Source organism: Rhineura floridana, chromosome 10, assembly GCF_030035675.1.
Source record: "Rhineura floridana isolate rRhiFlo1 chromosome 10, rRhiFlo1.hap2, whole genome shotgun sequence".
Classification (NCBI taxonomy): Eukaryota; Metazoa; Chordata; class Lepidosauria; order Squamata; family Rhineuridae; genus Rhineura; species Rhineura floridana.
The window spans coordinates 79,887,112-79,902,949 of NC_084489.1; the positions used below are offsets into that span (position 1 = coordinate 79,887,112).

General features: G+C 40.1%; 2 protein-coding genes across 17 annotated transcripts in view; one reads left to right on the plus strand and one right to left on the minus strand.

Moving 5' to 3' along the window:
• Positions 1–1,976: 1,976 nt before the first annotated feature.
• On the minus strand, positions 1,977–15,747 carry C10H9orf152 (chromosome 10 C9orf152 homolog). Of its 4 annotated transcripts, none has more exons than XM_061587665.1 (3): positions 15,175–15,747; positions 10,269–10,446; positions 1,977–3,931 (listed from the first exon to the last, which is right to left on the minus strand). In XM_061587665.1, the coding sequence occupies exons 1-3, from the start codon at positions 15,178–15,180 to the stop codon at positions 3,387–3,389; spliced, it is 729 nt and encodes a 242-aa protein (XP_061443649.1). In that variant the 5' UTR covers positions 15,181–15,747; the 3' UTR covers positions 1,977–3,386. The 4 variants fall into 4 exon arrangements, with proteins under 4 accessions (XP_061443649.1, XP_061443647.1, XP_061443650.1 ...); XM_061587663.1 differs by lacking the exon at positions 15,175–15,747 and adding an exon at positions 10,592–10,737 and having other exon boundaries at positions 10,269–10,406; XM_061587666.1 differs by lacking the exon at positions 15,175–15,747 and adding an exon at positions 10,592–10,671.
• The window catches only part of XYLB (xylulokinase), a 158,760-nt gene continuing 158,216 nt past the window's right edge, over positions 15,295–15,838 (plus strand). For all 13 annotated transcript variants that reach the window (XR_009758241.1, XR_009758242.1, XR_009758244.1 and 10 more), the window contains exon 1: positions 15,295–15,631. Coding sequence is in view for 9 of the 13 variants with exons in the window: in XM_061587652.1 (XP_061443636.1) it covers positions 15,572–15,631 (60 nt within the window). In the remaining 4 variants the exon portion in view is untranslated. The remainder of the gene's footprint in view (positions 15,632–15,838) is intronic.

Genomic DNA, 15,838 nt, shown 5'->3' on the forward strand with positions numbered 1-15,838 from the left:
AATCCTAGACAGTGTGTAGCGGAGCTCTGTGATACTGTGGCATAAAAGTACGTGAGGCAGAGCCCGTCTCGTTGGAGGGAAGTACGGATATCCGAAGTTGGCGTCGCTGTCTTCTGAATCGCGCGGACTTTGGGCGCCACTACATAAATCTGACAAAGTGGACTCGGGCTCACAAAATGTGATATTAAAAGATTAAATATTAATATTAAAAGCAAAGGAAGGTATGCTGGCACATAAAAAAAAAGCCAAATCCACAGTCGGGCTTTACCTTTATTAATTATCAACAACTATCACAAAGTTCAAGCTTGGTGGGAGAACTCGAAGGCTTGCTCCCTTTTTGTTAAATTTCGGCTGATCAACCAAAAAGAGTTAACCAACCAGATAATTTTGGAATCACAATAAACGTTAGTCTTCCAGAAACCACAGGACTCGTTTTCACCACTATTATTTGGGTCAAATCCCCACACACTCTGAGTTGTATGTTTACTCAAATTGTTATGTGCCTTCGTAGATGTGTTGAAATTAATGAACCTAAATTAGTTTTGCCCATTAACTTCAATGGGTGTACTTTGAGTAGGACTAGCATTAGATATGATTCTATACATTTAAAGAACTTGACTTCCCCCAAAGAATTCTGGGAACTGTGATTTATTTTTATATTTTATTTATTACATTTATATCCCACCTTTCCTCCAAGCTGCTAATGGTGGCATACATGCTCCTCTCCATTTTATCCTTACAATAACCCTGTTAGGTAGGTTACACTGAGAGATAGTGACTGGCCCAAGGTCACCCAATGAGTTTCATGCCCAAGTGGAATTTGAATCCTGATCTCCCAGGCCCTTGTCCAACATTCTAGCCATCACACTATTAGGAATTGTAGCTCTGTGAGGTAAATTACAGTTCCCAGGATTCTTTGGGGAAAGCCAAGTGTTTCAAATGTGTGCTGTGGATAATGGAGTTGTCAGCTTTTTTTCTAGCCAGGCTCCTGTGCATTTAGTGGCTGGTCCAAAAGGATAGCCACATGAATCTGTGGTAGGAAGAGCTATGGACTTCTGTGGCACCTTAAGACTTAACAAATGTAGTATAAGGTTTCATGACACACTTCAGAGATAAATGATGTAGTGTTCTTCCAGGGACAATGCGAGGAGGCTTCCCTCCCCACAACAATGCTCTTGAAGAACGGTATGTCAGGCATATTCTTCCTCCAGAGTGGAACAGAGGGCTGCTGCTGCACGGTCACAGCAGCAAAAATGTTTTTAAAATAAGAGAAGTGGGGAAGGAAGCTTCTGTTACTTTAAATATAAATCCCCAGATCTGAAGGTTGTGGGTTTTTACATCTTCATCCTACAAGCCCCCATGGACATGCCAGAAAAGTTCCTAGCAGAACTTTCACCACAACACTAAATTGCAGTGACTCGAAAAACTGGATCATCATTTTTTTAAAGTAACACAAATGGCCACTGTGCTCTTCTATGGATGCACTTACTCAGCTGTAACTACAAACTATGGCTTGCTGTTATGAGAACATACCTGGAGCTGTCCCCTTTCTCCCTCCTTTGCATGTGAGGAACGGAAATTGATGCTTCCCTGTGTGACTTGTTCAAGGGGAAAGAGTGGGGACCGCCAAAGTCTTGTTGCAATGCATTCATGTAACAACAAACCATGAATTATTGTAACATCTGAATGCAGTCCACGTGTTCCCACAATAGACATTAATTTATACACAGAAAAGCCAAAAAACAACAAATCTTTCAAAATGAAGCATCGAGTTCATGCAAATAAACAAGCAAACAAAATAACTGGTCTGGATGTAGTGTAGCATTGTACTTCTAATTTATCTTTCTGACAAAATAACATTTCCATGAATTGAAAAATCATATTGAAAAGTCATTATTTCAGTGATGTGGAAAGGCAAATGTGCTTTCTGACCTGTAGCTGAGAAAATGATGTGGAAGAAGTAGGGAACATATATATTTACATCTTTACTCTATTTAATCTTGAGAATGGTAGTAAAAGGTGGATCAGCTCTGATTTCAGAAAGTGCATAGGAACCCCCCAAATGTTTCAATAAAGTATTACTAAACAGTATCATCCTTATTAATATTGAATTCCAGCTCATAAAAATAAGACATTTCTAAAAAGAACATCACTGTATCTCTACTTTATGAAAAACCACAAATTTAATTATTAGGTGTATATGCGGACAAAATTATGGGGGCATTTAGAGAATCACTTTGGGCATATTTATATGGTCCAGGCATCTCAGATTAATGAGGATACAGGAACTGCCCACCTGGATCACACCAAAGGTGCAGTTAGTCCATCATTCTTTTTCTCAGCAACCATCCAGATAATAATTATAATTATAATAATCTTCTGCTGTTTATTATATTGAAAGGCATGTGAACTTAGGATCTCTTATGGTACTAAAATATTTTCTGTACGATGAACCTGCAAAACACAGTTTCAAATTAGCCTGGACACTGATTAGTCCAAAACAGATTTTAGCAATCATTCCTTAGCAAGCATATCAACAATATATGGTAAAATATTAGACAGAGTTCACATACTAGTTCCTCCTATTTCAGGTCCAGCTAAACCCAATAAGTAGAGGCCATTGTTTGTCTGATTGCCTGAATTCTGCTAGTGGCTTAACTATGGTTTGTTTACTGCCAACAAACCAAGATCCTAAGTCGTGGTTTGTTCTTGAATGATGAACCTTGGTTTGCTTTAACAATGATTTGGTGGTACATGTAAACCCAGCATCCTTCCTTAAACATTGCCATCCCATCCCAGATGGTCACCAAGCTAAAATGGCATGAGGCGAGAGTAGTTGGTAACAAACCAAGATTTGGAGAATTAAGCCACCGTTTGTTTGATCGTCTGTGGGACCATGGTTTTGCATTATTTGTGAACCAGGTGAATACTGGAGAATTTCAGGGTGTCCAGTCTAAGATGATCTGAGGTGTGGATACTATGTCCTGCCATTTTCTGATTGCAGCCCCCATTTCTCTCACTCCCTAGAAGTGAGTGGAATAAACTTCCCCTTTCCTCATAACAGGGAAGCTTGGCTGAGCTAGAAAACCTCTGAGAAGCAAACAGAATTTGTCATTCTCTCCCACCAAACGTTGCATGCAAGACACAGGAGATGGTGGTAGAACTGTCCCCACCCTACATATGAACAGTTGTCGCCTTTCCCACTCAGGGAAACAGTCGTGTGAACTGGGCTATACATGGATACAGCTACAGCAGTTCCTGTGATCACGGGGACTGGAATGTGATCGTGGTTGCACATGTGGACAGAATGAACTTGCAGTTGCTTTCCTGTAGGGGAATCTGGCTGGGTGGACCAAGCCTTAGCTTCCTTGGTTACTGAAATGCTCTCATTGTGAAACATACAATCCAAGTCTTCTTGCAGCTTCAGAAATCTTGGGAGTTTTTTTCTGAGGGAAAGGGTAATAAGGTAGCTTACTAGATGCTGGTGCCAATTTTGAGACTGAAATTTGAGCATGTGTCCAAATCGGTGAAGTAACTGATGTCAAAGGTGAATTAGAACTGTCTGTCTTTTCAGCAGGGCTTGGATTTTCCTGTTTGCTGAGTATTCCTACAGATTGTTCGCTTCCTTTTAATAATTCTTCGCATGACATTATGCTCTTCTTCTGAAACAGTATTTCACTGTCAGTGGTAAACTGTTCATTCTTGTTTTGGACAATATCACAAGGAATTTTCTGGTGATCTCCTTGTGCAAGCCGGTGGATCTCTAGGTGTATCCGCCAAGGTGAACTCTCTTGTATATCTTCTTTGCAAGGCAATTCAAAGCTAACCTCTCTGATGGGAAGACATTCTTTAAATGCTTTTGCTTTCCTCATTTTCTTGTTAATTAATACAGCGTTCACCATGGATTCCCTGGGGACTGTCTCATTCCCACCTGTGAAAAGATGTATGTTTCCATGTTACTACAAATGGCAAAATTGCAAGTTTAATGGGATTGCTCACATATTGGGCTATTCTGAATATGGTAAAGGGACCAAAAAGCTATTTTTTTTTAAAACAACAACAACAATCTGTTGTTGCAAACTGGTGAACAGTCTTATACATCCCAAAAGTATAGGCTGCCTTTCCACAATCTTCTCACAAAAGAATCCACATATAGAAAAGAAGCTCAAGATTATGCAAGATAAGTCCTGCTAGCTAATGTTTAGCTCTAGGCCAAGAAATATATATTTATATTTCCTCCTGAATTCTCTGTGTAATGAATGGAAACAAGAAGGCATAAGAATGTCACAGAAAAGTTGAGTGGCGGCAAAGATAATGGTCTGGAAAATTCCAGTTGAAATGTTGCCTGTCCCTTTAATTGGACAAACAACATCTTTTGCAAAACAATTAACTACAAAAAAATTCATAGCTGAGGTTGCCAACTCTTTTGGACCAGTGGGCACATTTGGAATTTTGAGAAAGTGCTGTGGGTGCCAGTTACAAAATGGCTGCCATCAGGGCAAGGCATAACACAAAATGGTCGTCTTGGGGGATGTGGCATAACACAAAATGGCCACATCTAAAAGCAAAAAGAGAAACAGGACCACAAAATGGTCCTCGCCATCCCCATTATCAATGGAAGAAAAGGCACCTCCATCAGCCATTGCCATATTCACTCACAGAGAAAAGTACTTTGTCCTTTTCCTCTGTTTAGAATAGAAGGATAAGTGCCCGATCCTGACATCCAATGAAATGTGGTCATTTTTAAGGGGGGGTGTGCACTATAGGGGAGCCTGAGACAGTGCAAACAGCTGCTTGTGCATTATATATTTTTGAGGGGATATTTACTGAGATCTTTCATGGGCACCATAGGAGGTACTGGCACCAGGTTGCTGACCCCTGCTTCATAGTGATCTTGTGTAACCAGAGTGTAGTACATATATGGCTGATTTTTTCCACTTTCATGTTTCAGTGGAGTTGGAAAAACAGGAAAGAAGCAAAAATAAAAGATAATTATTACCAAAATTTCAAGCAGAAGAATGAATCCCATATAAAAAATGCCTCAACTAATTATTATTTTGTACTTTATTTCTTTTGCCAACATAAATTCTCCCAACCGGATGGTGGCTGCCTATATGTTTCCAGGCCCGGTTCAAGGTGCTGGTTTTAACCTATAAAGCCTTACACGGCGCGGGACCACAATATCTGGTGGAACGCATCTCCCAATATGAACCTACCCGTACACTATGCTCAACATCAAAGACCCACCTCCGGGTGCCTACTCAAAGGGAAGCTCGGAGGGTGGCAACAAGAAAAAGGGCCTTCTCAGTGGTGGCCCCCGAATTGTGGAATAGTCTTCCTGATGAGGTACGCCTGGCGCCAACATTACTATCTTTTCGGCGCCAGGTTAAAACCTTCCTCTTCTCCCAGGCATTTTAATATGTGTTTTAATATGTGTTTAATGTATGTTATAAACGTTTTAAATTTAAAATTTTTTAAGGAAGCCCATTTTTAATGTTGTCTGAATTGCTTTAAATATGTGTTTTATTGTATTTTGATATTGTCTGTTGTGAACCGCCCAGGGAGCTTCGGCTATGTGGCGGTATATAAATTTAATTTAATAAATAAATAAATAAATAAATTCAAACCTTTTGGTAAATCTCTCATTTTATAGTACCAATTCCAGAGGACCCAAACAGATTATCTCATTAGCAGGTGGGAATTTGCCACGGAATACAATAACCATATTGCACCCAAGTAGGCACTCTCAAAATTTCACTCACAATTTATTAAAAAGTAATGGAAAAAGAGATCTAGAACTAGCTAGTTAACCAAAATAAATAAATCAGATTAGTTGATACATCTTTTTCATAATCCTGTTTAGCTAAAATATGAACTTATATTTGCTCAAGCATTGCAGCAAAATGTATTGGTTGTCTCCTCACATCATTCATGTGGGCATTTAAGAAACATCAGGGTATTTCTCGTCTCTGTCGTCCCTTGTTTGCTCCTCTTCCCACTGTTTCAGGAGGCCCTACACTGTTCAGCAGCAGTTTAAATACCATGAAAAGTGGCAGAGTTGGATACAGACAGATCTAACCTCTGGGGCAGAAAGGATGATGGAGCAATTAGATTCAGTTTGCATTTAAAGGCAAACTTACCAAATCCACACTTTCCAAGACAATACACCGAACACAGCCATCCCCTTCAAAATTTACACTTTCCTTCATACAAAAAATCCATATACTAGGGTAGGGATGGGATCTGTTGGCCAGTTCAAAAACATTCTGTTGACCTGTCAGGCTGGTATTGATTTGAATTCGTTCTTTGTATGCTTGCTGCTGCTTTTACTGGTTCTTTTTTCCCCTTACAAAGATATTGATATTAATATTGATATTTTGAAAGGAAATATCGATAAAATTATTACTCTTAATATCAGTATTTTAGAAACAGGTTTGGGTTTTTTAAACCCACCCTGTTTTTGAAAATAGGCGTGGAAAATCGCTACATAAAAATCTGTTTGCAACAATAGAGAATGAGTGAATTAACTGAAAATTTGGTACCAAATCCAGATTGGGTGGAATTTTTACACATCCCTATACTAAGGTAAAGTGTGCATAAAAATTCATACATTGGTGAAAAGTACATACAAAAATGCTATATATATTAGGCGAAGTTGCTTTGTAAAGATGAGTATATTAGGCAAAATTGTATGCAAAAATTTGTATTTGCACTAAAATGCTGATGAATGTTCATGAGAACTTTTTAAAAACAGAGTTTGCAAACTGATGTGGAAAAATGAGAAATGAAGAGAACTGGAAATGTGACAGATTTACCCATCCCTACTTCTGGGGCACAAAACAACACAGCAGGAAGTTCTCCTGCATACTCCCCATTAAAATGAATGGGAGCTGTTCTATATACACTATGGACGCCTGGTGCAGAGTAGTCTGCAAGGCAGTTGGAAATGTGGTTGGTCAGAACTGCTTTTGTTTCTGTATTGCTTGCAGTACTTTTCCTGGTTGTACTACCACCATTGCAACTCGCTTACCCTTTGAGTCCTTTCAAAAAGGTTGAAATTCCACATATCAGCCTCCCTCCATCATTTCCCCTTCTCTGCCAAACAACTGGTTTTAACTTGGCATCGGCTGCTTGCATCTGCCATCCCATGTCCTTCAAGGTGGTCCTTTCCCCAATAATTTTCAATGGCTAGCATTGTCTTTTTTTTTAGTCATTAGGTTTTTTGTGCTAATGTGCTGGCACACTACTAAAAAATAAATATGTAAAAGGAAAATTTTAAACTGTTTTGCTTGGAATTGCTATAATAATGCATTGCCCACTTTTGCTTTTCCATGGGGATGGGCACTGACAGATGGTAATGGGGGATGGCTTCATTTCCTAACTTACATGTACCCGAGTTACATCTAGACTTGGCTACTGGAATGCTGTCTACGTAGGATTGCCTTGAAAGACAGTTTGGAAAATTCAGTTTGTACAGAACGTCACCAGGAAATATGTGGGGGAGGGAAAGATTTTCCAATCACCAGCAGTGGCTGGCAGGATGGAGTGGCATTGATAACCTGGCTTCCCAATGTGGTGCTGGTAACCAAGAGGGAGAGGCGGCAGGGAGGGCAGTGCAATGTGGTTACAAGCGGCAGAGCAAATCCAACACTCCTGACACTGCACCGATACCATTCTAACCTCTTTGCCATCTTGCCCATCCCCCTCTTGATTACTGGCAGTGAACTCCATGTTGGGAAGCGAGGTGAGCAATGTCACCCAACCCCACCAGCCGCTAGTGTATTATACCAATACTGTTTACTGTATTGCATTGGCTGCCTAATTGTTTCAGGGCTCAATTTAAAATGCTAGCAAGTACCATAGACAGTGCCTTTCCAGTGGGGGTCCCACAGCTTTGGAATTCCCTCCCCTGGGAAGTATTATGGCCCCTTTGTTGGCAATGTTTAAGCAGACCTTAAAAAGTTGTTTAGCTTTTTATGTAATTTAGATAATTTTATGTTGGTTTGGTATTTTACCTGCTGCTGTTAACTGATTTAGTTCCGCATCTGTTTTAACTGTAATTATATTTTGTATTTATCTTTGTCAGGGTTTACCCTGACAGGCGGATAATAATAATGATAATAGGCCCATGTAGAACCCCAGAGTGGTAGATCTACTTGCAACTGATTCCAGAAGTGCAATATCACAACAGAATTAAGGATCTTAGTGTAGAAGTGGTTCATTCTGACTCCTTGCTTTGACCGCTGGCCTGGCTGTTGGCTCCCATTTCCTGGCTCTCATTCAGAGTCTGCCTACTATGCCTTAACCCTGACATCATGGAGCTTCTTCTCTGTTTCTCATCCTTGCTTCATAGGGGTTTTTTTTTTTTTTGGCAAGGGTTTCACATTATAGTATGGACCTGCAAAGATATGCCTTCTCCTTTGATCTGCTTTTCTTGAGGCTTAGAAGTTGTCTAACATTCTAGGAGGTCAGAACAAATGGGTTAGGAAGGCTCATGATGACATAATTTGATAGGAGATAATAGAGTCACACTCTCCTAGTTGCATATTAAAATATAGAACCTGGCAAGGCTACGTGTTCTGTTTTCACATGGTTGCCTTTCACAGTAACATTCAATAAAATTTCAAGGTGAACCCTAGCAGGAAGCCAAGTTATTAAAACAATTATTTGCTCCTTATGCATGTTCACTCACAAGTAAGTCCCAGTGAGTTAATGAGACTTACTACCAAAATAACTGGATTGCAACCTAAAAGGGTTGCATACTGTAGATAACTATCAATAAACTCTACATTGATGGCATCCAGCATAATTAACACTTTGCTCTAAGAAACATCATGCAAGCAAACTAATTTGCACTGGATCAAAAACTGTTAGTGAAAAATAACAGCTTAATCCTGTTATCCATATTTATTTGGAATTAAGCCCCAAAGGAATTTAGTGTGCTGTGGATCCTGACCTTAAACTTTCTTACACATTAGCAGCTTTTTTGCCATCGAAAATTTAAATTATATGTTATCAGGATAAGAATTTAATAAAACATAAGGAATTGCTTTCTTTGCATGTCTCACTTTCTGGGACTAACAACGATTCTCTATACAAAGCCGTAATCCAGAGAAAGTTAATCAACTGTTGTTATATCATTGAAATTATCCCACGTGTTCCATTTTGTACTGGAGACATATCAGTGGGCTTCTATAGTTTAAAGAAACTGGGGGTGGGCACCCACTGTTTTGTTTTGTTTTGTTTTTGTCCTAATAGCTCTTGGTGCAACTTGAAATGTACTGTATTTTGCATTTAACACAGTCTAATTTAGTTACCAATGTCAGACACTGGGGCTTTTTCATCATGTCTAGCTTTTTTTCACTCCCCTGCCCATTTCCCTCTTTTGTTGTGTAGCTTAACATCCTGCCTGAAGAATAGTTCTGGAGAATTCAGAAATTTGCTCACTAGTTTCTGGCATTTTAGTTGGTTCTAGTAAAAGTTGAGAGCCAGTGTGGTGTAGTGGTTGGACTACGACTTGGGAGACCAGGGTTTGAATCCCCACACAGCCATGAAGCTCACTGGGTGACCTTGGGCCAGTCACTGCCTCACAGTGTCAGAGGAAGGCAATGGTAAACCCCCTCTAAATACCGCTTACCATGAAAACCCTATTCAAAGGCTCGCCATTAGTCAGAATCGACTTGAAGGCCGTCCATTTCCATTTCTAGTAAAGGTATTACCTTAACTGTGACTTCTCTAGATTGAAGCTGGAGTGTGCTATGTGCTATGGCAAACCCCACATTTAATAAGCATTTTGAAGAACACATTTACCTTAAAAGATATTAATCCTCCACAAACATGAGAGAATTGTTAACATTTGGCTTTCTGGTAAGACTGAGATTGTGGATAACAATATGAAAAAAAATTCCCATAGGAGTAGCCATATTAGGCTGCAAACTATGCATGCTTACCAGGAAGTAAGCCCCATTTAACAATGTGGGGTTTGCTTCTGAGTACACATGCATAGGATTGGGCTGTCCTGCCCATCTGTTACAGCAAACACAATAAGAGTCTTGTGGCACTTTAAAGACTAGCAGATGTATAGCGTATGCCACAGTACATCTGTTAGTCTTTAAGTTGCCACAAGTCTGTTTATTAGGAAAAAGAACTACTTTGAACTTACTTTTCAAGTGTATAAGCTTAATGCAATATTTAAAATCAATAAACATTTTCAAAACTTTGGTGGACCCCTGAATTTTAAAGTTTTAACCCACAAGTCTAAAACATACCTGTTTTGAATACAATAATGTGTGTCTGCAGCTTTTGCTTCTGTTTTAGACAGTCGTATTGCTCTTCAAGCACGCTTACGTCCATCTTGGTTGGCTGCCCGGAACAGTCTGAGGCTCGTTGCTTTGATGGATGAGTCACTAAGAAAATACCACTCATATATTTATAAGCCTTCACCATCTGTTCCCATAAGAAAGACAAAATCAGGCAAAAGCAGAGCATTTCCTTCATTATGCTTGCCAAAAAGCAAAGGGTGTTAGTAACATCTGAAATAGTCACAAGCAAGGCAATAGCTTTCTTGCATTGATGGGATTCTCTTCAATACCTGGTGCAGAGCTGCTGATTTCAGTCGACTGAAATGTCAACTTTGTTTCAAATACATCCAGTGTGTCCTGAACCTCTGAATGCAAACTTAATGACAAGAACTGTTCAACTGGAACTGGTGTTGACTTAAGCCCAAACATATGAAGCCTTGCCAAAACCCACAGTGAAATACAAAACCTCATTTAATACAGCCAAATGCACACAAAAGGCTGGAAGATGCTGGTTGATGTAGCAATTTTAATTTTTAAAGCTACACTTTTATATCTTGGCACCATTTTTTTAGCTGTGATTATATATAATTTCACAAATTATTTTTTAATATTTGATTATTGTGGTAAACTGTGATAACTATTTTGCTGCTACTGCTTCTTTTCCCTAATTAAGATTTTTGATTGACCCACTGCTATTCCTGGTTATTAAGGTAACTGAAAGTATAGTGACACACAGGTGTATAGAACTGGAAATGGTTGTACATAGCACCTTCATTGTCTACAAGTACATTTCAATTGTGGAGTAATTGCTGATTTCTACCAGTTTTACCCTACCCATATTGTATAGAATGTCTACTTTCATATCTATGATAATTTCCCCACACAGGACCGTTGGTCATTCTTTCACTTTATATAGAATGCAACAAAAACAAGAAGTTGTATATCACAAATTGATTTTCGTAAGCTGCCTGTATTCTCCATCTGAGTTATGTGGAATTACATAATTATAAATGGTAGACATCAGACCACCTTAGGCCTGACATATCAATCTTGGATCTTGGTTACATAAACATTATATTAACAAATTCTTTTAATTCTTTTAATGTTATTTAACTCTGAGGACTGAACTACACATTCAGCCAAATGTTGTGGCTAAATGAATGCAGACAGGAGTTGCATGATGCAATACTTTTATGTATCAAAAATTCCCTCTCGATCTTTTATTATGTCCCATCATTGTTGAAAGTTAATAAGAAAGACCCTCTGGTCTTATTATCATTTTCAGTAATATAATAGCTAGGTATACTTAAACAAGGTTGATATGGAATGTAAATTATTAATTTTTTAAAAATCCCTGTTCATGGCTATAAATATACTAGTTACCAGATTAAAGTGTTTCGATTAGGCACACCTGGATGGGAAACGGGTTGATCTGCCAATCAGTTGTGAAATCTATTTGAAGCTGAATAATGATAATTAAAAAATGCACTCAAGCTGCTCCCACCAGGTTTTACAGTGAAAAGTAGTGGGGTTTGACTAGTGTCCTGTGCCCATGTTCAGAAGAGGTGGAAATGCACTAGAAGCGGCAGAACAGTGAGTGTGTTTCTACCCTATGAAAAGTAAGTATGCTAAAGAAGAGTTGTAGCTTAGCTTAACATTAGACCTGACACGTTAGTTTTGTATATGAATAGAATTTCTGACATGGTGTAGAAGTTAAAGTATGGATCTTTACCTGGAATCTGAAATTGTACAGTCCAGAAAAGTTTTTACCAAATGTTTCTTTCTGAATGTGTTGATTGGCAGTGATGAAAGACTCAAAGTGAAGAAGGAACAGTACTCAGTTTTCCTTCAAGAGGAACATTATCCCACATTCTGAACTGTTTGTTTGTATGAACAATACATAGCAGTTGGTCTAGGTCATACCCTCTCCAAGGTGTCCTTGGCCACTAAAGAGAAAATGGCTATTTTACTGCAGAAGGCAGAGTCAACAGAAACTTGTAGATATCCCTGTGTGATTTTACTGAACATGATCCTCTCTGGGGGTAGACAGGAATCAGCAATATGCACTCCTCTTCTTGTATGTGTGAAAAGCACAAAAGAGAGGTCTATCTTCTAGATAACCACCAGAGGGGTTTGTAATACAGTATTTTTGCTAATATGACTATAACTTTGGACTGTGTGTCATTGTCACCCAATCCTTCATACACTACTTTAATGAACAGGAAAGAAAGGGGTGACTGTGATGTTCCTGCTTATAGTGTAAATATGGTAAGTGCTGTTTATATAGAAGACATATGGTAAGTGGAGTGAAAGAGGAGGGGGGAGTACATGAGCAGTAGAATACTAGATGATTGGCTGAGCGTTTGAATGGCTGGGAGTCTAAATGGAAGAATGACAGTTGAATCTGGATGTTGGGAGTGTGGAGAAAGAGGTGTTTGAGGGTGGAGGTCAGGAGTGTGGAGAAAGAGGGAGTTGGAGTTCTGATTAATAATAAGTCAAGTACAAAACAGGAATAGATGAAACCATACGCTTGTGAAACATTCTAAAACTAATCTTGTTATTTCTGATATTTAATAAATACTTATTTGGTTTACCAAAGGCCTGATCCTTGGCTGGGGGATATACATAACAGAAGGGAGGGCAAGGTAATTACCAAGGCTGAACAGAAACAGTATCTAATGGTGGCAGCGGTGAAGGGAGGAATAATAACAATTCAAGTATCCAGAGCAACCCAGAGTTGTATGCGTTATCTATAAAGATACAAGGGGGTTGGGAACAGCATAAGCATGCAGTCACAAAAGTAACCAGCTAGAGAGAGACTCAGGCAAAGTCTCTGTGAGTATTGGTTATAGGCCGTGACTGGTGGTGCTGCCTAGCAGGGGGATCTAGAGAGATCTGTGCTAGAGCAGAGTGAGAAACTGTATAAAGGACGGTCCGGACTGGTGGTATCCCTGGTGGTGCCTAGTGAAAGGCAGTAGCCACAAGCAGGTGGGAACCTGACAGGGAGAACCAGGGGAGGACGTCACAGTGACATATTCATCCAGAGCACAGAGATTGCTGTCCCAAGACATTTAGCTGCCTAAGGCAAATGACAAGATTGTGCTTCTCCCAGTTCACATACAGAAGCCAACCAGGTAGGTGGTTGAAACCTACTTCAGCACCAATGTTTGGATAGTATCCCCCATTCTGCTTAAAGTAGGGTCAGCTCTGAGTTCCGCAAAAGTGATATAACTTCTTTCTATAAAATTAAAAGAATTTATAATGTGTGGAGTTGTGGAATCAGAAGGATTCATGAAGGTATTTCAAATGTTTAAGTAGAAGGTATATGAAACTGCTAGTTTTATGGCCCCATCAAAGAGCGAAGCAAAAAGGCCAGAGTTTGTATCAGACAGCTTCTAATCAATAAGTCAACATTAATTTTCAAGCAGAGTTTGATAAGCCTCACGTGCCTAATGAAAAGACCTACTCAGTCTATTGCTGGCTGTATTGCTGACTAGTGATATTATCTAAATCACAGTATACTGCTGCTCCTGAGCTGTTGTCATTCAGCCAAAGGAGACCACGGTCAAACTTTTGGAACCTGAAGCACAGAGATGAAGGGGAAGCTCGCCTGTTAGATTTTTGCTTGCCCTGCAGCTGTTAAAAGGTGCAAGACCCCTGCAGCAAAACAATTGTCAAAATGGCTTCAGACACCCATTGCTAGGCATGTTTCCCACAAAATTACTCTCATTCTGGACAAGCTGTTTCTAAGTGTTAGGAAGAAAAGCTGTACTTGTTTATTTTCTCTATACTATGCACGCCTACAGCCATTTTGCCTGGGCCTCATGTTCAAAGGGAGCGTCAAATTTAGACGCTTGTCAATTTTTTGGCATTTGATAAGTTTTGCAACTTGTTTTTATGTACATCGGACCAAAATGTGACACATACTCTCAGCTTAGAGACACAAATTTAAGCAAGTAAGAGATGTGACTTGGTAAAATACTGTACTTTTTAAAAAAAACTCAGATTTTGTCATTCATTAATATTAACAAAAAAGATGGCACAAGATTAGACGGCAATGAACGTTGTGGTCTCAGATCAGCTGATTATATAAACACACCACTCACTCCTCTTTTTTTGGAGTGCCTTAGTCTTTGTTTTCTTGTGTGTTCATTTTTTAATTTTTATTAGGGCTAAGGGCCTAAAAAATCTGGAAGTGGCTTGGGCCTCTCTGGGCCTCTGAGAGGGCTTGTCAGTGACTGACCAGGAAAGATACCTTCTATTTGTGGTGGATAGCTCCATTAACATTTGACCTAGTGTGAGGCAACTGTGAAGAAGGCAAATTCCATGCTAGGGATCATTAGGATTGAAAAGGGACTGAAAATAAAACTGCCAATATCATAATGGTGTTATACAAATCTACAGTGCAATGACTTGAAATACTGTGTACAGTTCTGACCAATGCACCTCAAGGCAGATATGGCAGAGCAGGACAAGGTTCAGAAAAGGGCAACCAAAATGATGGAGCAACTCCCTTATGAGGAAAGGTTGCAATATTTGAGCCTTTTTTTTTTAGTTTAGAAAAAATATGAAGGGGGCATGATAGTGGGTTTTGATGAGTCTGGGGATCGTAAGAAAAAGAAAAACCTTCCCTGATTCAGAGTACCTAATTTATTCAATAGACTTTAAAAAATCTGTCAAGCTGACTCATTTAAAAACCAGTCAGTTTAAAAAACCTGTCCAGTTGATTCATTTTCAGTTTAAAAACCCAAAAACTTTTGAACCTGAATTCCAGCATTTTTTTAGGTAGTGCCTGTGATATCCTGTTGTTTTTTTTACTGTTTTTATTTTTGTTTCATTGTTAACATTATTTTCAAAGTGTTGTGTGACTTACACGCATTGCTCTGTAAGCCTCCTTGAGTACGATTTATCATAGAAAGGTGGGGAAGTGCCGACATTCAAGCGAAACGAGCTACCAATCGGGCAGGCTCAATAAAAACAAGTGAGCAACCCTGGCTGGGTGCGAGGTTAACGCTGCTAACTCGGGCCTGTGCCCAGAGGCGGGTCCTTCATCGACGCCCCTGAAGGGGCTGCAGAGCGCGGGGTTAATCACTACCAGGGCCCGGTGCTTGTCGTAGTTATCACACGCACGAGAGGGGTCAGCCGAGTTGTTTCTGTGAACGGGAGAGGCTGGGCAAAGGCAGGCGCCCGGGCTGCTTCCTCTCCTCCCTGCCCTGCTCTCGCCGCGCAAGAAGGAGGAGGAAGACGAGGCCCACTCGGCTTAAGCCGTCATGGCTGCGCCTACCGAACCCGGGCCCTGCTACTTGGGATGGGACTTCAGCACTCAGCAGGTACCCGGGCAAAAGGAGGCAGCTGAGGAGAAGAAGGCGGCAGCAGGGCAGAGAGGAACCCGCGCTCCGTCCCTTCTGCAGCAGCAATAGCTGCTGCAAACAGCCCTAGGAAGCAGCAAAGCTGCCACCCCACCGTCCCTCCCTCGCTTCGCGCCTCTGGTGACGACGCGCGCCTAGGGTGGGGGAGGATGAATGGCAGGCGGTGTT